The 23,473-nt window shown below is 41.8% G+C and overlaps 1 protein-coding gene across 1 annotated transcript in view; it reads right to left on the reverse strand.

Annotated features, from left to right (window-relative positions):
* The window catches only part of cftr (CF transmembrane conductance regulator), a 176,538-nt gene that overhangs the window by 63,896 nt on the left and 89,169 nt on the right, over positions 1-23,473 (reverse strand). The window contains exons 10-11 of the mRNA XM_078416674.1: positions 20,440-20,622; positions 18,986-19,177 (exon numbers count right to left, since the gene is read on the reverse strand). Coding sequence (XP_078272800.1) covers positions 18,986-19,177; positions 20,440-20,622 — 375 coding nt within the window. The remainder of the gene's footprint in view (positions 1-18,985; positions 19,178-20,439; positions 20,623-23,473) is intronic.

Here is a 23,473-nt window from a genome sequence, read left to right on the forward strand (position 1 = left end):
ATCGAACATAGACACAAAATGCTGGAGTAACTCAAGAAGGTAATAATCTCTGGATTGCTCCCTGAGCCATGTGCAAATTGTCACAGGGTTGAGAAGATGAGAGAGTTAAACGTGTGGCTCAAAGTCTGGTGTGGAAAAGGTGGTTGTGAATTTGTGGGACATTGGCTCCAGTATTGGGGAAGGATGGAGCTGTTGTGAAGGGACGAACTCCACCTGAACCCGACTGGGACCAGGGTCCTGGCAAACCGTATAACGTACGCCCAGGGGCGTAGATAGAGCTTTAAACTAAACAGTATGGGGTTAACAAATTGGAAATGTACGGGTGAAGCTAAAGGGAAAAAGAGTGCAGGAAAAGTTACAGAAGTCTCCAGAATTAATGGGACGGAAAGTTTAAGAAGGGTAAGAAAGTGAGGTTGGTGCACATTCGTGACCAGTGTGAGAGGAGGGGAAGTGAATACTAAATTAAAGGTGTTATATGAATACTAAATTAAAGGTGTTATATTTGAATGCACGTAGTATAAGGAACAAAGTGGATGACACAGTTAGAAATTGGTAGCTATGATGTTGTGGGAACTATAGAGACGTGGCTGCAAGAGGATTGCAGCTGGGAGCTGAATATTCAAGGTAACACACCCTATCGGAAAGACAGACAGGTGGGCAGAGGGGGTGGGTTAGCTAGGTTGGTGAGGAATGAAATTCGGTCCTTAGGAAGGGGTGACATGGGATCAGAAGATGTTGTCATTGTGGGTGGAGCTGAGAAATTGCAAGGATAAAAAGACCCTAATGAGAGTTATTTACAGGCCCCCAAACAGTAGCCTGGATAAACGATACATTACATCAGGAGGTACAATCAGCATGTAAGAAAGGCAATGTTATGGTGGTCATGGGGGATTTCAATATGTAGGTAGACTGAGAAAATCAGGTTGGTACTGGACCCCAAGAGCGGGAATTTGTAGAGTGCCTCCGAGATGGATTCTTAGAGTGGAACCTACCAGGGAAAATGCAATTCAGGATTTAGTGATGCGTAATGAACCAAATTTGATTAGGGAACTCAAGGTAAAGGAACCATTAGGAGGTAGCGACCACAACATGATAAGATTTAACCTGCAATTTGAGAGGGAGAAAATTGCCAATATTACCTCGCTGCACAAGAAGGGAGCAAAGCAGAATAGTGGAAATTATAGGCCGGTTAGCCATAAGATGCATTCTCCCCTCCATTGGCAACTTTCCAATTGTCTGGAACACTCCTGACTCTAGTGATTCTTGAAATATCACTATTAATGCCTCCCCAATCTCTAAAGCAACCTCTTTCAGAACCTTAGGGTTCAGTCCAACCGGTCCAGGTGACTTATCCACCTTCAGCTGTTTCAGCTTCTCCTTAGTAATAGCCACTCCACTAACTTCAATTGTATCGATATGCAGTTTATTCTCCATCGATGGTGTGGATGTGCAGTTTACCAGGGAGTACAAGTACCTTGGAGTGTACCTGGACAGTAAATTGGACTGGTCCAGGAACGCTGAGGCCCTGTACAAGAAGGGACAGAGCCGGCTGTACATTTTGAGAAGGCTCCGCTCCTTCAACATCTGCAGTGAGATGCTGCAGATGTTCTACCAATCGGTGGTGGCCAGTGCCATCTCCTTCGCTGCCGTGTGCCGGGGCAGCAGGGCGAAGAGTGCGGACACCAATAGGATCAACAAACATCAGGAAGGCTGGCTCCGTCCTGGGGGTGGAGATGGATTCATGGGAGGGGGTCTTGGAGGGGAGGATGCTCCTCAAACTGCGGAGCATCCTGGACAATACAGCTCACCCCCTCCATGACACACTGGTCAACCTGAGGAGCACCTTCAGCAACAGACTGGTCCCACCAAGATGCAGCACAGAACGCCACAGGAGATCCTTCTTCCCTGTGAGCTACCAAACTGTACAACTCCTCCCCCTTCTGTCGTGGGGTAGACTGAGACTGACTTCCCCCCCCACTTCCCAATCTTTGTACATCCCCCAATCCTTTCCACTCATCACTTTAATTTCATGTTTCATGTACCGTGTGTTTTATGACTGATGGCAGATCAATTTCCCTCCTGGGATAAATAAAGTTCTATCGTATTGGAGCGTAAGATGAGATCCCACGGTATCAGAGGGGCTAGCATGGATAGCAGGTTGGCTAGATGGCAGAAGGCAAAGAGTGGCAATAAAGAGGGCCTTCTCTGGGTGGCTGCCAGTGGCTAGCGGAGTTCCGCAGGGCTCGGTGTTGGGGCCGCAACTCTTCACGTTGTATAGTAACAATTTGAATGAGGGGATTGAAGGCTGTGTGGCCAAGTTTGCAGAAGATACAAAAATAGGTGGAGGGACAGGTAGTGTAGGGAAAGCAGGGACTCTGCAGAAGAGCTTGGGCAGAGTGGGCTGAGAGGTGGCAGATGGAATACAGTGTAGCATAGTGAGCAGTCATGCATGTTGGCAGTGCTGGTGCAGGATTCCCAGCAAGTGAATCTGCAAGTCGAATCAGTAGTAAGGAAGGCAAACGCAATGCTAGCATTTATTTCAAGAGGGCTAGAATAAAAAACAGCTGAAGCTAATGCTGAGGCACTATAAGGTGCTGATCAGGCCTCATTTGGAGTATTGTGAGCAATTTTGGGCACCGTATTGGATGTGCTGGCTCTGGTGAGGGCCGAGAGGAGGTTTGCAAGAATGATCCCAGGAATAAGTAGGTTAACATATGATGAGTGTTTGACGACACTGGGCCTGTACTCGCTGGAGTTTAGAAGACTGAGGGGCAAAGGCAAAGATAGATGGATTTTTGATTAGTACGGGTGTCCGGGGTTATTAGGAGAAGGTAGAATGTGGTTAAGAGGGAGAGATAGATCAGCTATGATTGAATGGTAAATTAGACTCAATGGGCTGAAATGCCTAATTCTGCTCCTATCACATGACCTGATACCAGGGGTCCCATCTAGCTTAATTTTGAAGCTTTCAAGATGAATTATTTGTTCAAAATACAATGAACGTGCAATATAATAAAAATTGGACAGTAGTTTAGTTTAGGTCAGAGATACAGCATGGAAACAGTCCCTTTGGCCCACCGAGTCCATGCTGACCATCAATCACCTGTTCACACTATAAGTGGTCCCATTTTTGTCCCATCGTTCCTTTCGCGCTCGGGACAATTTGCAGAGGCGAATGAATGTACAAACCCAGGACGGGGGACAAAACTGGAGCACCATTGAGGAAAGCCATGCAACCACAGGCAGAACGTGCAAGCTCCATGCAGAGAGCACATGAGGTCAGGTCTCTGGTGCTGTGGGGCAGCAGCTCTACCATCTGTGCCACTCTGTTGGAAATAGAATGTAAATTTACACTCAAGATACTCTACACTTTGTGGTTGATAATCACATGGCCTTCCCCCTTGGATGGGGAACCTCCACTGTCATTTTATCTTGAGGATCGCGTTGGCACACTCCACGCAATTGCATTTGGCATCACTATTATTATGCTCACCAGCATAACCAAGAGCCCGCTGTGGAGATGGGAGGCGAGAACACAAGACTGCTTGTCCCCATTAGTGAGAACAGTGACTGAACCATGGCAAGCACACTCTCTGGGTGAACACAAGGCCCTAATGCCCTTTCCTTTCAACCTTCTTTGCAAGAGAGATTTCATGTTTGGTTCTTTCCCCGGATCAATGGGACTACGATGCATCCTTTATTAGGTTGCACAGAGATGGTTTTTGCACCTTTTTTTCCTTTGGACCTACTTAGCATTCTTCCTCTGTGAAGTTGTGAATGTTAGAAGGGTTGCTGTCACCCCATGTGTTGCCCACTATTCCACTGTCTGTCGTGGGAGGAGATTACCAGATAAACAGAGAAAGAATCAAAGATATATACAAAGCTTAAATTAAAAAGTGTAATGTTGGAGGAGGAAACTGCAGGTGCTGGTTTAAACAGAAGATAGACGACTTCCGGTGGCGCCATGTTGGACTAGACAATCTAAAAAGTTAGCTCTCAAAGAAACCAATTAAAACTAGCTCTTTTAAACATTAGTAACAACAGGAAGCGGGCCAATCGCAAGTTATATCGACAACGAAAGTTAACGATAAATAAAAATATGGAGACAAGGTTAAACAAAAAGGATAATGCGGATACTAAAGCTACGGACTCGGCAAAGAGAGCCACGCCAGATAAGGGAACCAGCTGTGGGGAACAAGACTCCGTAATATTGGCGGAGCTACGCAAGTTAAGACAAAAGCACACAGAAGCGGTAAATGACAACAAAAAAGCTCTGGTGAGACTAGAAACTAATTTAAAGGAGCTTTTGGAGAGAACCGCTTCACTGGAGCGACGAACAGTGAACATAGAAGAAAGGTTGGGGGAGACGGAAGACAGGGCAGCGCGGCTGGAAAGATCAGTCGCCTTTCTTCTTCAAAGAGAGGCGGCGTTAGCCGCAAAATGTGACGACTTGGAAGCAAGAGCGAGACGTAATAACATACGGATACATGGGATCCCGGAGGGCGCTGAGAAAGGCGACACCATAGGATTTGTGACTGATTTCATCCGAACAACATTACAAATCTCGGCGGCCGTCGATATCCGCATCGAAAGAGCGCACCGCTCGCTGACTACCAAACCGAAAGAGAGTGCGGCTCCCCCGCGAGCCATCATCGCCCGCTTCATTGACCACCAGGTGAAAGACCGCATCATACAACAAGCATGGAAACAAAAAATAACATATGAGGAACGGACCATTTACTTCAACCATGACTACACTACCGAGATACAGAAGAAGAGGAAACAAGTGCGGGAAGTAATAAAAAAGTTGAAGGAGAAAAACATAAAGGCACAGTCCCCATATCCTGCAAGACTGAAGGTGTTTCTGGGAACAGAGACGAAGACATTCAATACACTGATGGAGGCTGCCCCCATGCTGAAGGACATGGGGATCCATGTGGAGGAGGACGAGTGGGAGAAACTACAGAGAGTGAGGATGGAGGGCAGCTGGACTACGGGGACAGGACAGAAGGGAAAGAGGAGACAGCCACCCATCACAGAGGCGGACATACAAGCCCTCGGTCTGTGAACTCTGAGGTTCACAGTGGTAAGGACTAAAAAAAAAAAAAAAACAGCCTGGAACTAAGGGTAAAAAAATAATGACAATCCTGAAGTATATATAATGCGGACAATCTGAATTTATGTTTAATGTTCAAAGAATTGAAAAGGAGCTAGTTATGGGATTTAAGTAACACTTATACTGAATAATGTCAAAATTGGTTGAAGGAGCAAAGCTGGATCTCAATTTGAGCAAGGAGCAACTTAATTCTGAGAAGTTGCAGGTGCACATTGTGCTATTTCCCCAGAGAGATTGCCACACTCTCTGATGACGGGACTTTTGGGAGTCACATGTTATTTTTGTATAGTAGTTCAGAGGGAGATGTGTATTGTTTGTTTGTTTGTTCGCTGTGTATCGTTTTGCACAGTTGTTTTGATTTATAGGAGGAACCGAGTTTATGGCCTACATCTTAAAATGTCATGAATAAGTTGAACCTTGTTTCTTATAATGTGCACGGTCTAAATCACCCTATTAAGAGAAAGAAAATATTGAGTCAGTTGAAGAAACTACAATGTGCCATTGCACTAATCCAAGAAACTCACTTGAGTGAAAATGAACATAAAAAACTGAAAAGGGAATGGGTAAACCAAGTATTCCATGCTTCATATGGCAAGAAAAGGGGGGTGGCCATACTAATTAATAAATCCCTACCATTTTCTGTAGAGAAAGTGATTAAAGGTGATATGGGAAGATATATCATGGTGGTTGGCACAATAGGAGATATGAGTATTTCAATATTAAACATCTATGCCCCAAATGAAGAAAATGAAACATTCTTTAAAAACATAGCCAATATACTTACCAGTAACGGACGAGGGATGATAATTTTGGGAGGGGATTTTAATACCATACAGAATGGTAACTTAGACAGGTTGCCATCTGAGAGGGGACCAAAAACAAAAAAATCCAGAGTCCTAAATAATGTTATAAAAGAATTAGGTCTGGTTGATCCATGGAGACATAATAATCCTAAAGGAAGAGATTTTACCTTTTATTCTAACCCACATGGGAGTTATTCGAGAATAGACTTTTTTTGTGTGTCAAAACAACAGATACATACAGTCAGGGACTGCAGTATAGAATCCATAACTATAAGTGACCACGCCCCTGTCATACTATCCATTGAGCTGGGCAGGGAATCCTTCTTTAAGTACTGGAGACTTAATGTGTCAATCCTATCAGATGAAAAGGTTGTCAAAGAACTAAAACTAAACTTAAAGGAATATTTTCAAATAAATGACAATGGCGAGGTCTCACCATCGACATTATGGGAGGGAGGAAAAGCAGTCATGAGAGGGAAAATAATAGAGATAACTTCCAGATTGAAAAAAACCCGAATGGAAAGGCAAGGAAAGCTAGAAAGTAAAATCAGAGAGTTGGAGTTAGAACATAAAAGAACAAGAAACAACTCTATTCTCGTCGAATTAAAAAAAATGAGACAAGAGTTAGACGAACTTTTAACATATAAAGCAGAAGGAGCTCTTCGTTTTATAAATCAAAGATATTATGAGATGGGTAACAGAGCAAGCCGGTTACTGGCATTCCAACTGCGAAAAGCTCAAACAAATAGAATAGTTACAAAAATAAGACATCCCACTTCCAATTTTATTATGGCTAAGCCAAAAGAGATAGCAAAGGCCTTTGCAGAATATTATAAAAACTTATACAGTGACTCAGAATCTAATCTCACTGAGACCAAAACACAAGAATTTTTCAAAAAACTACATTTACCAGCATTAAAGGTAGAAGAAGCATCTGAAATGATAAAACCAATTTCGTCACAAGAAATAGCCGATACTATAAAAACCCTTAAAAGTAACAAATCCCCAGGTACAGATGGCTTCTCAGGGGAGTATTATAAATGTTTTGCAGAAGACATAACACCAGAATTATGTAAAGTTTTTAATTATGCGCTATCAACAGGAAACCGCCCAGATACTTGGTCAGAAGCCATAATTTCCGTATTACATAAGGAGGGCAAAGATCCGACTTCATGTGAGGGATATAGACCGGTCAGCTTGCTCTGTAATGATTTAAAAATATTAACAAGCATACTAGCACAGAGAATGCAACAACATATAACTAAATTAATCAAGCCAGATCAAACGGGGTTTATCCCGGGGAGACAGGGGGCTAACAATATCAGGAGAACGCTAAATCTTATATCATGTGCTAAAAATAATCCCAGACCTACCATGCTGCTTAGCCTAGATGCACAAAAAGCGTTTGACCGTGTGAAATGGAACTTTTTATATCAAACATTGAAGGTTTTTGGGTTTCACTCAACGTTTATAGACTGGGTAAGAATTGTTTATAAAAATCCCAAATCACGGATCAGAATTAATGGCTGCTGCTCAGACTTCTTCTACCTCAAAAGAGGAGTCAGGCAAGGAGATTGCCTGAGCCCGCTACTGTTTGCTGCAAGTATTGAACCGTTAGCAGAGTCAATAAGACAAAATAAAAACATTAAAGGAATAAAAGATGAAGGGGGCATAGAACACAAGACGTCATTATTTGCGGACGATTTATTAACATACATAGTGGAGCCCTCCACGTCTATACCAGCTCTACTAGATAACCTAAAAGAATATGGTGAAATATCAGGATATTTGACAAATGAAGCCAAATCAATAGCAATGATGCTCTCAGGAGATTGTCCAGTGGAACTTAAAGAAAAAGTCCATTTTAAATGGACCAAAAAAGGGTTTAGATACCTTGGTATAATTATCACTTCGAATACAGCACAGCAATTTGAAGCTAATTATGGGAAACTGATATCTGAGATAAAGGATGATTTGGCTGGATGGGAGATTTTACCGTTGACTCTGGTGGGAAGAGTAGAAACAGTCAGAATGAATATATTGCCAAGACTGTTGTTTTTGTTCCAATCGTTGCCTATTATGATCTCGGGAGCTTTTCTAAAAAAACTGGATAAAATTATATCGAAATTCTTATGGCAAAGTAAAAAAGCAAGAATTAAATACAAGACGCTTCTTAGCAAAAAAGAAAAGGGAGGGTTGAACTTGCCTAATTTAAGAAATTATTATTGGGCAACGCAACTCAGAGCCTTAATCATGTGGACCACTAAAGAGAAAGATTCAATGTGGGTGGAGATGGAGCAAAACGCTTGTAAAAATTTGCCTTTAGAATCACTCCCATTTTTAAACGAGAAGGCCCTGAAGAGGCTCAGGATGGGCAACGAGTGGATTAGGGTAACAATGAAAATCTGGTCAGCAGTAAGAAAGAAGCTGAAGCTGTCAAATTCGGTAAGCAGGGCTACTAGAATAGCAAAAAACCCAGACTTTGTACCATCTACCATGGACTCAGGATTTGACAGATGGGCTGACAAAGGGCTAATATACATAGATCAAATGTTTCAGGGACAAACAATGAAAATATTCACACAACTTCAAAAAGAATTCAATTTACCTGCTCATGACTTTTACAAATTCTTACAGCTAAGAGATTACCTACAGAAACATCAGGAATGGGAGAACATCTGCAAGACTCCATCTAAATTAGAGGAAGTGTTGTGGGGGTTCTCGGAAGACAAGTCAAAAAAAGGGATTATATCAAAAATTTATGAAGCACTACAACATGAATCCAAAGAGAACAACTTACATATCAAAGAAAAATGGGAACTGGAAGCGAATATCATAATATCAGAAGAAGGGTGGGAGGAATCATTTAAAGAGGGACATAAACTAACTAAGAGCCCAACATGGAGGGAATTTGACTGGAAAGTTAAAATGCGTTACTTTTATACTCCATTCATTACATCGAAATATAGTAATACAACTGATTTATGTTGGAGGGAGTGTGGAGAAGTTGGGGACTCCACTCATATATTCTGGGATTGCCCAAAAATACAGGATTTCTGGAAGAATATTCAAAAGGAAATTAAACAGATTATGGGCATTAACTTCCCTCTGGAACCAGCACTTTACATTTTGGGTATAATTCCTGACAGTATGACAGATAAGAGTTCGAAACATTTACTGACAATCCTGCTGCTGATAGCAAAGAAGACGATAACAACTTCGTGGTTGAAACCACAGCCTCCAAGCATAATGCAATGGAGAGATAGGGTAAAAAATGTGTATATAATGGAAAAAATCACAGCAAGGTTACAGTTGACAACAGACATGTTTGATAAAAGATGGTCATTATTAATACAGGCAATGCCGGGACTCGAGTCTCTTCCGTTTTTGGGAACTTAAAGTAAGGGTATTTACATTCAATATGCATCTCCTATGTTTGTTTAGTGTGTGTTTGTATGTATGTAAAAAAAAAAATAATAAAAATAAAGTAAAAAAAAAAAACAGAAGATAGACACAAAATACTGGAGTAACTCAGCGGGACAGGCAGCATCTCTGGATAGAAGGAATGCGTTTTGGGTCAAGACTGAGTCTGAAGTCAAATAGTGCAACATTCCTTCTGCCCATGACCACTCAAAGTAAAGAAGGGGCACTCAAGTTGGTGTGGAGAACCTAAGGGTCATGTGTTGGGAGCACACGGACGCCCAGCACAAGTGATAGAAGGAGTACACCACCACATGGGCCGAGTCTGAAGAAGAGTCTTGTCCCAAAATGTCCCCCATTCCTTCTCTCCAGAGATGCTGCCAGTCCCGCTGTTGCTCCAGCATTTTGTGTCTATCTTTGGTGTAAACCAGCATCTGCAGTTCCTTCCTACACACAAGTAGTTCCATCAGCTACCTCCTGCCCTATCTGTGGAAGTCTGTCGTTCCCACGTTGGCTTCATTAGTCCACCAGAACCAATAAAAACAGAATGGTAGCAAGTCATCCTCTAACCAAAGAGGCTGCTGGAGAAGACGTGGTGGAATAAGCACTCGAAGGTCCCAATGGCACGTGGCGATTGACTCTGCACAATAGCACAATTACATAAAAGCATAAAAACATGTCATGTGGTTGAATAAATAGACCATGAACTTGGACCTGTATCTGATAACTGATGAAACTCTGTGTGAAAATCTGGGCATGAAAGCCGAGAAGTCAAATGAATAGAAATGTAATATATAATATTTAACAATAAGTTTGTATGGAACATTAGTTATTAGATAAGAATTGATACTGAAAGGATCCAATGTTGAAAACCTGCACTTCTACATTCTTATATAAATAATGTTTTGTTTTACAGTCAACCTTTCTGTTTCCATTGACAGGTTGCTATGTTTATTGATGTTTAATTTTTTTTGAAGCATTTCCACAAGTGTGTTCCACGGCATGTTCTTTATTCACTATTCAATTTTTGTTCATTTAAATCATTGCCATTATAATCTGACCAAATGCCAATATGCAGCTAACATCTTATTTAAAAACGTGTAAAATCCTTACTTTTCTATTATAAAGCAATTTTAACCCTTCAGGTAATTTTCTATATTTTTGTATGATTAAAGCTACCAGTTTTAGTGTAGTGAGAGACAGTGAAAACTTAAAGGCTAATTTGGGTATAAGATATATTTCCTAATTCTCTCAGATATATTTGCTACAGTCTTCACAACTTTCCCAGAGCCTTGTTGTTTGATAACATTAATTAACTCATTGACCATAAAAGTACATTGTTTATCAAGAGCTATTAAAAATAAGTATGAACAATGAGTGAAGCATATGATTCATTTGTAAATGGTCAAAAATAGTGACAATAATTTCACAAAAGTTAAATTGTAAGATTTTTAGACCCGAGGTCTGTTAGAAAGAATTTTCAGTCTCTCACTTTGATGTAAGATAAGAAAATAACTGCAGATGCTGGTACAAATCAAAGGTATTTATTCACAAAATGCTGGAGTAACTCAGCAGGTCAGGCAGCATCTCGGGAGAGAAGGAATGGGTGACGTTTCGGGTCGAGACCCTTCTTCAGACTGATGTCAGGGGGGTGGGACAAAGGAAGGATATAGGTGGAGACAGGAAGATAAGAGGGAGATCTGGGAAGGAGGAGGGGAAGGGAGGGACAGAGGAACTGTCTAAAGTTGGAGAAGTCGATGTTCATACCACTGGGCTGCAAGCTGCCCAGGCGAAATATGAGGTGCTGTTCCTCCAATACGTATATCCTGGTAAGGCTGGAATAATGTAATGTTCAGCACCTGCACATGGCAAATCTTCATGCCTGATTCTGCCTCACATGAAATGAGCCCAAATCTAACCTGGATCAAGCTATCGCCCGGAATCCAGAATTACCCAGGATTTTAAGGCATTACAGTTCAGGTTCCTTTCTCAATATAGCTGATCACATTTTTAAAAGTAGCTATTTTGAACAGGACTGATTCTTATCATAAGTAACTATTTCTTAGATGTGGTAGTGATAGACCAAACTCTCTGCACAGGCTTCATCGTCGAAACAAATGTGAAAGAGGATTTAAACACAAAGTGCTGGAGGAGATCAGCAGATCTGGCAGCGGCTATGAAGAGAATGGACAGGTGACGTTTCTGGTCAGGACCCTTCTTCAAACTCTTCCACAGATGCTGCCTGACCTGCAAAGATCCTCCAGTACTTTGTGCTTTGCTCAAAATTCCGGCATCTGCAGTTTCTTTTGTCCCTCTGGAAGAGGATTTCGTTTTATTTTTTAAAACTTCTGGTGAAAAACCTTCAATCCTGAAATGCTAATTTCATTTCTCTCTCCATAAACGCTGCCCGAATTATTGTGCATTTGCAAAATTTCCTGTTTTTAAATTCAGATTTCCAGCACCCGCAATGTGTCAGTGGAAGCCCATGCCTTAACTCCTGTAACAAGCACCGAAACAGAAGAAGCATTTGTGAAAATTGAACAGGCTAACAGGAGAAATTGTGCTAATTGACCACTGAGGTGGTGACAGAGAGGAGGAAGTGACTTTCCTAGAACGTACTTATTCACAAAATGCTGGAGTAACTCAGCATGTCAGGCAGCATCTCAGGAGAGAAGGAATGGGTGACGTTTCGGGTCGAGACCCTCCTTCTCTCCTGAGATGCTGCCTGACCTGCTGAGTTACTCCAGCATTTTGTGAATAAATACCTTCGATTTGTACCAGCATCTGCACTTATTTTCTTACACTTCCTAGAACGTACAGTGGCAATTCTATTCACTGTAAGTATTAGAATAGTGTTGTATGCAGATGGTTACATTTTGGATCTCTTGAGGTTTAAAGGCAGAGCAGTTGAGTTATTTTGTCTTTTGTAAATTTATAAGATTTGTACAAAATTATTATCCTGTGCATAACTAGCAATATAAGGTCAATTAGTCGACAGTGACAAAAATAAATGACCAGTGTTAAATGACCAGTAGCTACGTTATGATGCAAAATGCCAACAGAATAGATGGTTAAAAATAATCTTAGTGCTTTAGTGCCTGAATATAATTTAAATGAATTTATTATACACAAATAAATATTTTAGGTTAAAATGACCTTAGGCCGAGTACTTTATTATATGTGTTCTTGTTTGCGTTGCCTTTATCAGAATAGGCTTCACAAGGTTTCATTTATCATCGGCAGTTGATAATTCATCCTTGTTTTGTAATGATTAAGAATGAATATTTTTACTTGTTGATTGCAACATTCTACGCAGGGATAAAATTATCAGGGATGTCCAACATTTCAGAAGCTGCCTTGTAACCTAGGAGAATGGAATCCTAAAGTAGGCGAATGGAATTAATGTAGATGGGCAAAAAAGGTCAGCATTGGATGATGGGCCAAAGGACCCATTCTCTAATCTACGATGCTATGATCCTATAACTCAAGACTCGTTTGTTATTTAGAAAGGCCATAAGCAAACCAACTTCTGATTATAAAACAGAAAATGCTTGAAACATTCAGCAAGTCAGGCAGTGACCATGAAGAAAGAAACAAAGTTAACATTGTAGGTTGAATAATATAAGAAAATAACTGCAGATGCTGGTACAAATCGAAGGTATTTATTCGCAAAATGCTGGAGTAACTCAGCAGGTCAGGCAGCATCTCGGGAGAGAAGGAATGGGTGACGTTTCGGGTCGAGACCCTTCTTCAGACTGATGTCGGGGGGGGGGCGGGACAAAGGAAGGATATAGGTGGAGACAGGAAGATAGAGGGAGATCTGGGAAGGAGGAGGGGAAGAGAGGGGCAGAAGAACTATCTAAAGTTGGAGAAGTTTGAAAAACTTTTGACAGAACTGGGTGGCATAGGTGGTGGAGATGCTACCTCACAGTGCAAGAAACCTGGGTTTGATCTTGACTTTGAGTCTGTGTGGAGTTTACATCTTCTCCATGTGAGCATGTGGATTTGCTCCGGTTTCCTCCCACATCCCAAAGACGCGCGGGTTTGAAGGCTAATTGGACTCTGTAAAATTTTCCTAGTAAGAAGGAAGTGGACAAGAAGGAATCTACAACCTTTTCCCATTTGAACTAGTGAAAATGGATGATCGCTGACATGGACTCAGTGGGCCGGAGGCCTATCTCCATGCATTATCGCTCCATCAAAACAACGGAAAAGAGAAAAGGTGTTCATTTAATGTTGCAGAGAAGGTGGAGGAGAGATTGATAGGAATTGGGATTATTAGATTAGAGCCAAGATTACCCTGGGAAAAGGTTGTAGATTCCATTTTGTGAATGAATTAAAGGGAGCATTTAGAGAGAGAAAAAAGTGACAGGGGGGCAGGAAGAGAGCATAGACAATGAAAGATGAACAAAGCATGATTGATGGTACGTACCAGCAGGCAGGGCAGTGCTATTGGAGAGAGACACAGACCCCATGCCATAGAAGGGTGACATAGAGCAGAAGTAGCCAGTTCTATGAGAGACAGAGAAGGTGAGTTATCTGAAACTATAATTCTCCATTGAATCGAGGCCTCAACATACTCAGACAGAAAATGACATGCCATTCCTTCAGCTTGCATTGGGTAATATCACATCAGTGCTGGAGGCCACAAAATGTCAGGATGGAGTGGGAGCAGGAGGAGAACTATAATGGGTCAACCACAAAAAACTGGAGTAACTCAGCAGGACAGGCAGCATCTCTGGAGAGAAAGAATTGGTGACCCGAAACGACATCCATTCCTTCTCTCCAGAAAGGCTGCCTGTCCTATAGACAATAGACAATAGGTGCAGGAGGAGGCCATTCGGCCCTTCGAGCCAGCACCGCCATTCAATGTGATCATGGCTGATCATTCTCAATCAGTACTCTGTTCCTGCTGAGTTCCTCCGGCTTTTTGTGTCTATCATCCATAAATCTTTGTTCCTTAACCCCTTCGGTACCACTTTCTTAAATTGCCTCTCCAATTTTTCCCATCATATGCATTCACTTAACATTCTTCCGCATTAAACTTCCTCAGCTATATTGCAGCGTATTTTATTAGTCTACATCATTTAGATGCACATTATGCAGCTCACCTTACAATACTTCTGACTCCTGTATTATCTGTGAACTTATTAATCTTGTCTATGTCAGTAAAATATGAACAAAAGAAGCCAGCCTTTATAATGCCTCCCATGGACACCACTATAAACTTGCTGGCAGCCAAAGAATTATTATCTGCCACTGCTCTCAATTTCCCCCACTAGACCAATTTTGTGTCTATGTAACCTTTCCTCCTTTAATTCCCCGGGCTTTCACTTTGTTGACAACTTCTTTATGTGGTACTTTATCAAAAACCTTTTGAAAAGGCACATTTTTATGCTGCATCAACCATAGCAACCATTTCCATTACAGCATCAATACACTCAATCAAGTTTGTGAGAATCAGTTTACCTTATAATAGTTGTGTGCTGAAGATAGACACAAAAAGCTGGAGTAACTCAGCGGGTCAGACAGCATCGCTCGAGAAAATAAATCGCTGACGTTTCGGGTCGAGACCCCTTCTCCTGAAGACCCTTCGTCTGCAGAACGGTCTCAACCTGAAACATCACCTATTCCTTATCCCAGGAGATGCTGTCTGACCCGCTGAATTAGTCCAGCTTTTTGTGTCTATCTTCAGTTTGAACCAGCATCTGCAGTTCCTTCCTACACATATTTGGATGCTGTCTTACTTTAATTGGCTCATCATTTCCTGAATGTCTATTAAGTTTGGCCTGAGTCATTATCTTGGTAGTTTCTTTATCAGTGGTGTTAGGTTGACTAGCCCGGTTTTGATTCTGTTCTATGATACCATGATTTCTAATGAGCTTCCAAACAGCCATGCTGATGGACTTCTATTACACAAACAAGGAAATCAAAGCTTATTTACTTGGTTACACAACTAAGACAGAATGTTAGTGTACTCAATTCGGAAAAAAAATGATAAAGACTCAACAATCTTTGTTTGTAATGTCTTTAACGTGGCCTGGGAAAAATAAGAGGTTTTATAAAGAGGTACTGTAGACTAAACCAAAATGAGGAGCAAATAATTAGCCAAATTGAGCTGTCTTCCAAAGAGATGCTGCCTGCCCCACTGAGTTACTCCAGCATTTTGTGTCCCTATCTTCTCTTTGGTGGAAGGCTGGTTGAACAGACTTTTTTTATCGGGGTGACTCTGTAATTTGCAACCTATCTTCAGGTATTGAATGATTGAGACCCCACGCTGTAATATACATAAGAAAGACATGAAACAAAATCTAATAACACAAGGCTTCTAAAATAGATATGTTGTTCAAAGTTCTGTCATTGGAAAAGGTTGCCTGATGGCAGAAAAAAAGATTAAAAGATATGCTCAAAATGTCTTTGGAAACTGAAGGGTCTTGACCCGAAACATCACCAATTCCTTCTCTCCTGAGATGCTGCCTGACCCGCTGAGTTACTCCAGCATTTTGTGTCTACCTTCGATTTGAACCAGCATCTGCAGTTATTTTCCTACTAAGTTTCATGAGGTTAATCATTTATTTTAATCTTTAGTTCAAGGTCACTTCAAGGCAATCCCTAATGGTTTTATGACACTTCAGTCTCACCTCCTTTTGCAAACTATGGCACCTGGCTTCAATGGGACAGAGTATCAGCCTCAGTTTAAATGGCTAATTGAATAATCACCACCATGCACTCGTACTTTAAAATAAACTTTTACCCATTTTGAGAACAGAAAGAAAAAGAAAACAAATATGATTATTCTCAAGGTCCTAACAGAAGGCAGGAACCGGGTACTGATTGAGAATGATCAGCCATGATCACATTGAATGGTGGTGCTGGCTCGAAGGTCTACTCCTGCACCTATTGTCTATTGTCTATTGTCTATCAGATTCTACCCATTCACTAACCAACACTCCTTTAAAATTCCCAGATTTTCTGCAGTATAATTGACCTTGGGCAACAGTATCAGTCAGACCTGCTTCTATTTTTATGATGTTTGCGATCATGATATGCTTACTATTCCCAGGCTAACGCAGATCAGAATTGCTTCACAAGATGGAAAATTACTGTTAATAAATAAGTGCTTGCTTTTGCAAGAGTAATATAGTGTGGATTAGATAAAGGATTTATTTTGCACGGCTTTCAGTTATCACAAGCCCAGATACAAACCTCACTCCTACATTGTTTTGCACTGTGGAATAAGGTGCCCAGAAGACAAAACAAGTTTAGTAAAACATACAGGGGTGGGGGGGGAGAGTGTTGAGAGTAGAGGGAGATGGTGGGCAGAGGGAGGTGGCACGGGAAATGGATCCAAGGTGTGGGATGGAGTGATGGTTTGTCGTCTAAGATTTAAGGTGACAAAAGGGAGAAGATGGAGCAGCAATGTCCTAAGTTAGGAATGCACTATACTTGAATTATTACCATTTAAATTCACCTAAATTTGTGAAAGAACTAAAAATAAAATCACAATCAAGAAATAGACAGGATAATGTTTGAAACTGATTTTTCATCTCTTAACTGCAAACAACTCTAATATAAAAGCTGCAGAAAATTGTACAATATTCAATTTATATAATGACAGTTAATTAAAACTGAGAGACAACAGTCTGTCTGGTATTTTTCATGTATTTTTAAATTATTTTTAGTGCGTTTTAAAAGTATGTGTTAATGTTCCCTGGTTTGTTTTATGTGGGGGGTGGGGGAGGGGGTCGGGGGAAACCGTTTTTCAATCTCTTACTTTACCGGAGATGCGATTGTTTTCCAGACCGTATCTCCGGTCGCTCTGCGGCCTAACATCATGGAGCTGGCAGCCTTGCTTGGGACTGACTTTGAGCCCCACCGTGGGGCTGTAGACTTACCATTGGAGCGTGCGATCCCTTGCCTGGGATCCACGCTCCATCTGCGGCCTGCGGATTTCAACATCGAGGAGCTCGCAGTCTCGGGTTGAGACCGATGTCAGGAAGCTCCAAAGAACGCGGAAGGTTCGACTAGCCCCGATCCGGGGTCTGATCGCCCGGCGCGGGGGAGCTGAAACTTCCCCCCGATGCTGGAGCTTGATCGCCCCGATACAGAGGGCCTGACCGCCAGCTATGGGAGTAAGATCGTCCCGTCAACGGAAGGCCCGAGGCCCCTGACCGCGGGAGAACAAAGAAGGGAAGAGATCAAACTTTTTTTCACCTTCCATCACAGTGAAGAATGTGGAGGAGTCACTGTGGTGGATGTTCATACTAAACTGTATTTGTGTGTTCTGTTGCTTTTTATTGGTATGACTGTATAGTAAATGAAATTCCTCGTATGTTGCAAAACATACTTGGCTAATAAAGTATGATTATGATGATGATGATGATGATGATGATGATGATGATGATGATGAATATGATAACATTTAAAAGACATTTGGACAAGTACGTTATTAGGAAAGATTTAGAGGGATAGGGACCATATATCCCTGTGAATCTTTCCTAATAACGTACTTGTCCAAATGCCTTTTAAATGTTATTGTCTCTCAGTTTTAATTAACTGTCATTAGGACTAGGACTAAGTTAGATGAGGCATCTCGGTTGGTATGACCAAGTTGGCCTGAAGGACTTGTTTCTGTGCTGTATGACTCAATGACGACATGGCATTACATAATTGAGGAATTCAGGAGTGAATCTTGACCAACCGATAATGGGCATGTTAACTAATCAGAATAAGCCTTGTGTTCCTTGTGCTGCACTTCAATATAGACCTTTTGTTCTGTGTTGCCCAAATTTTAAATGAGGACGTGTGTAAGAAGGAACTGCAGCTGCTGATTTAAGCTAAAGATAGGCACCAAAAAGCTGGAGTAACTCAGCGGGACAGGCTGCATCTCTGGAGAGAAGGAATGGGTGACGTTTCGGGTCGAGACCCTTCTTCAGACCCATTCCTTCTCTCCACAGCTGCTGCCTGTCCCGCTCAGTTAATCCAGCATTTTGTGTTTAAATGAGGACGGTTTGTCAGTTATATTCCTGATGCTTGACGACATTCACAAAAGAGAATAAAGAGTGACTTTATTATCTCAACTCTTAGTTATTTCTTATTTTAAATATGTGAAGTGAAGTAATGGGGGTGAGGTTTATCCACTGAAGCTGTGTGAATAGAGCTCAGAAATAAGAAAGGTGCAACCACTTTGATGGGCTTATACTGCTGGCCTTTCAATAGCTGGCGCCAGATAGAGAAACAGATTTGTAAACAGGCTATGGAAAGATTGTTATAGTGGGTAGCTTTAACTTTCCTAATATTGAGAAGGACTACCTTCATGCCAGAGCCTTTGATGGCTTTTGTGGGTCATAGTGTACTTCACTATGTGCAGGAAGGAACTGCAGATGCCGGCTTAAACCGAAGATAGACACAAAAAGCTGGAGTCACTCAGCGGGACAGGCAGCATCTCTGGAGCGAAGGAATGGGTGACGTTTCGGGTGGAGACATCTGAAGAAGGGTCTCGACCCAAAACATCACCCGTCCCTTCTCTCTGGAGGCAGGCTGAGACCTGCTTTTTGTGTCTGTACTTTACTATGTTCTCTGTTTAATTGTTTAATCAATGCAATCAAATATGATAAATCGACATGCCATGAAACAGCAAACTTACCTCTTCCAGTTGGCATGCATTGACGACACTGGTGTATCTGTATTCATCAAATGAAAGTCCAAATATAATGTTTTCCTTAATAGTCCCGGGCATGATCCAGGGCACCTGTGGTGAGAAGGAAATCCTCCCGCTGTGTTTAATTTTGCCCTCTGTCGGCTCCAGTTCTCCCATTAACATCATCAATAGTGAGCTCTACATAAGACATGACAGAAACAGCTATTGACAATACCGTCATTGTTTGAACTAAAGTACATTGTGTTCAAATTCATCCACTATGTGTGCCGCTATTAAAATTCCAACGTCCCGGTCGGTACCCATTACAACCAAAACCCCCTGCGGCAGTGAACTCGCCATTGTAAGCAAAACACTTTATCAATGTAATCTGTTATCTTAGTGACCAAGATCAAGACATTATGGGCGAGGAAATCATCTTTGGTTGCTAGAGCTCAATGTATAGAAGAGTATTAACTGGATCTTTCGATCTTATAGAAATATATAAAATTATAAAAGGACTGGACAAGCTAGATGCAGGAAAAATGTTTGCAATGTTGGGGGAGAGGCCACAGTATAAGAATAAAGGGGAGGCCATTTAAAACTGAAATAAGAAAAAGCTTTTTCACCCAGAGAGTTGTGAATTTATAGACAATAGACAATAGGTGCAGGAGTAGGCCATTCGGCACTTCGAGCCAGCACCGCCATTCAATGTGATCATGGCTGATCATCCACAATCAGTACCCCGTTCCTGCCTTCTCCCCATACCCCTGACTCCGCTATCTTTAAGAATTTGTGGAATTCTCTGCCACAGAAGGCAGTGGAGGCCAATTCACTGGATGAATTTAAAAGAGAGTTAGACACTCTAGGGGCTAGCGGCAAATCATGGGATATGAGGAGAAGGCAGGCATGGGTTACTGATTGTGGATGATCAGCCATGATCACAATGAATGGTGGTGCTGGCTCGATGGGCCAAATTGCATCCTCCTGCACCTATTTTCTGTGTTTCTATGTTTCTATGTAACTGACATTTTGACCCTGCTTCGTGTTATTAATTCCAGCAATTTAATTAGATTCAAATGCCAGAATCTAAGTGCTGCAAATACACCCCCACCCCCCCCCCCCAATTTAATTAGCTAAAGGCAAATTTCTTCCCATCCCTTGAAGTGAAATGGCAAGGATTGGAATAATATCGCAAATCTGTTGGCTCCACCACAGCAGAGTGGAGGTGACAATTTCCATTATGTATATCATGAACATAGCGACAGATGTAAAGTTTTGCTGCCGCACAGTCACAGTATCTGTTTTCAATTGGAAGTCTCTACATTTCAGGAGGTATATTTAACGGTCAGCACTGCTTTCAAGTGCAATGTAACTGTGCAGCTGATCCCGTGAGTAAATCACTGCTTTCAGCGGTATTATGGAAACACTGAGAGTAGGCCACCAAACATAGAAACTCCTACCTTGCCAGAACCGGTGGAGCCAGCCACAGCCAGGAGTTCTCCTTTCTCTAACTTAAAGCTGATGTTTTTCAAGACCGGTGTAACATGAAGTGAGAAGTTGCTGAAAAACAGTCCTTCATCCCCATCCACCATCTTACGTTCAGAATCATTCTGTTTAACTTTTTCAAATAGCTCTCCGATTCCCTGTTTGTTTTAGAAAACATGACAGTCTCAGAGCTGTACAGCACAGAAATAGGCATTTCAACTCACTTTGTCCAGAACCATTTATTTTTTAAACTGACGACTGTCGTACGAATAAACCAAATCAATACATTCTAATGTATTCTGATGATACAGTTTTAATATCTCTGTTGAGTAAATCAGACAACTCTGAGCTGCAACAACATGGTGTAAACAAAGTGATCGAGTGGAGAGATAAGAATGCTCTTGAGATTAATGCAGAGAAAATGGAAGAAATAGTATTTGGTTCACCATCTGACTCTCATATAGTTCCCATTGTTATCCATAATGAAAAAATTGAGCAGGTGTGTTCATTTAAATACTTGGGTGTAATGATAGACCATCTGCTATCCTGGAAAGACCACATTGAATCTGTCTGCAAAAGGACAAAACAAAGAATTTATTTTCTCCGCTGCTTTAGGTCCTTTGGGGCGAGTGGATAAATTCTTCTTTTGTTCCTTATGTCTGTGATTATGAGTGTTCTTCAGTATTGTAGACGCGCCTTGGGCTCGGCCCGCTGTGGACCGTCCGGTGCGGCCTGCAACCACAACAACCTGACTGCGGGCGAGGACAGCGGGAGAAGGGAAAGACATTGTGGCCTTCCATCACAGTGAGGAGAGAGAGGACTGGAGGAGACTCACTGTGATGGATGTTTCTTTGATGGATGTTTCTTTTTTTGTGTGTTTTTGGGGTTGGGTGGTTTGAGTGCCTGTTTGATGCTTTTATTGTTGGACTGTGTTTTTGGGGGTTTTGGGGTGTGTGATTTGAATGCCTATTTAATGCTTTTATTGTTGGACTGTGTTTTGGGGGGTTTTTGGGGTTGGGTAATTTTGGGTGCCTGTTTAGTGCTTTTATTGTTGGACTGTGGGTGATTGAATTAACATTTTGTTCAAGATGGCCGCGCCGTTGTGTTTGGCTGCCTGCCACTGTATGTTTCTTTTTTTTCCTGGTCAGATGTGCAGCACTTTGGTCAACGTGGGTTGTTTTTAAATGTGCTATACAAATAAATTGACTTGACTTGACTTGACTTGGTACAAGTGTTTATCCACCACTTTAAAGTCAAAACTGCTCCACCAAATGAAAATCTGCTCAAAGATCGTCGATCAACCCCTTAAGAAACTCTATGAATCAGCCTACCACAATAACATGCTAAGGTTGGCCAACAACATTGTCTCTGACCCCAACCATGTCCTGAACAGTGAATATGAATTGTTACCATCAAATCAGAGGTACAGGGTACCAAGGTTTAATAAGGTTGGACTGAAGCACTCTTTTGTGCACCAGTTAATCCTGAAACCAAACATAGAACTTAATCCCAGATCAAATGTACATTGAAGGGTCTTGAATGTGTGATTGTAATGTTATGGTGAATATATGTATCCTCGTTTCTTGTCTTACATTCTTTGTCTTTGTTGATGTTGCAAGTGAAACTGCTGAGATGCAAGAAACATTTTAGACTTGATCTGATAATAAAGTATTATTGTACCGTATCGTATCTAGCAGATGCAGCAAAATGTAGATAACTGTGAGGTTATCCACTTTGGCGGCAAAAACAAGGAGGCAGATTATTATCTCAATGGTGTCAGGTTAGGCAAGGGGGAAATGCAACGAGACCTGGGTGACCTTGTACACCAGTCACTGAAGGTTGGTGTGAAGATACAGCAGGCAGTGAAGAAAGCTAATGGCATGTTGGCCTTCATAACGAGAGGATTTCAATAGAGGAGTAAAGAGGTTCTTCTGCAGTTGTATAGGGTCCTGGTAAGACCACATCTGGAGTATTGTGTACAGTTTTGGTCACCTAATTTGAGGAGGGACATCCTTGTAATTGAGGCAGTGCAGCGTAGGTTCACGAGATTGATCCCTGGGATGGCAGGACTGTCATATGAGGAAAGATTGAAAAGACTAGGCTTGTTTTCACTGGAGTTTAGAAGGATGAGAGGGGAAAATTATAAAAGGACTGGACAAGCTAGATGCAGGAAAAATGTTCACCGTGTTGGGGGAGTCCAGAACCACGGGCCACAGTCTTAAGAATAAAGGGGAGGCCATTTAAAACTGAGGTGAGAAGGAACTTTTTCACCCAGAGAGTTGTGAATTTGTGGAATTCTCTGCCACAGAGTGCAGTGGATGGCAATTCACTGGATGAATTTAAGAGAGAGTTAGATAGAGCTCTAGGGGCTAGTGGAATCAAGGGATATGGGGAGAGGTTGGGCACGGGTTACTGATTGTGGATGATCAGCCATGATCACAATGGCTCGAAGGGCCGAATGGCCTCCTCCTGCACCTATTTTCTACGTTTCTACGTTTCTATGAACCAATCAAGTGGTCAATCCCTTTTACCAGCATTTGGCCTACAGGCCTCCAAATCCTCTTCATGCATATATATATGCCATACATGAAGATAGACACAAAAAGCTGGAATAACTCAGCAGGTCAGACAGCATCTCTGGAGAAAAGGAATAGGTGACCGTTTGGGTCAAGATCCTTCATCACATTTCAGACTTGACCTGAAACGCCTGTATATCCTATCCCTCAGAATACTCTCAAGTAACTTTCCAATTACAGATGTTAAGCTCACCGGCCTATAGTTCCCAACATTTTCCCTGCAGTTCTTCTTGAAAAGAGTCACAACATTTGCCACCCTCCAGTCTCCCGGCACCTCTCCTGTATTTATGGACGACTCGTAAATTTCAACCATGGCTTCCGCAATGTCCTCTCTAGTTTCCCACAATGTCCTCGGATATTTCTGATCAGGCCCTGGAGATATGTCTACCTTCAAACACGACAGTACCTTCAGTACTTCTTCAACGGTAACACT

The sequence above is a fragment of the Rhinoraja longicauda genome, chromosome 20 (genome assembly GCF_053455715.1).
Source record: "Rhinoraja longicauda isolate Sanriku21f chromosome 20, sRhiLon1.1, whole genome shotgun sequence".
Classification (NCBI taxonomy): domain Eukaryota; kingdom Metazoa; phylum Chordata; class Chondrichthyes; order Rajiformes; family Arhynchobatidae; genus Rhinoraja; species Rhinoraja longicauda.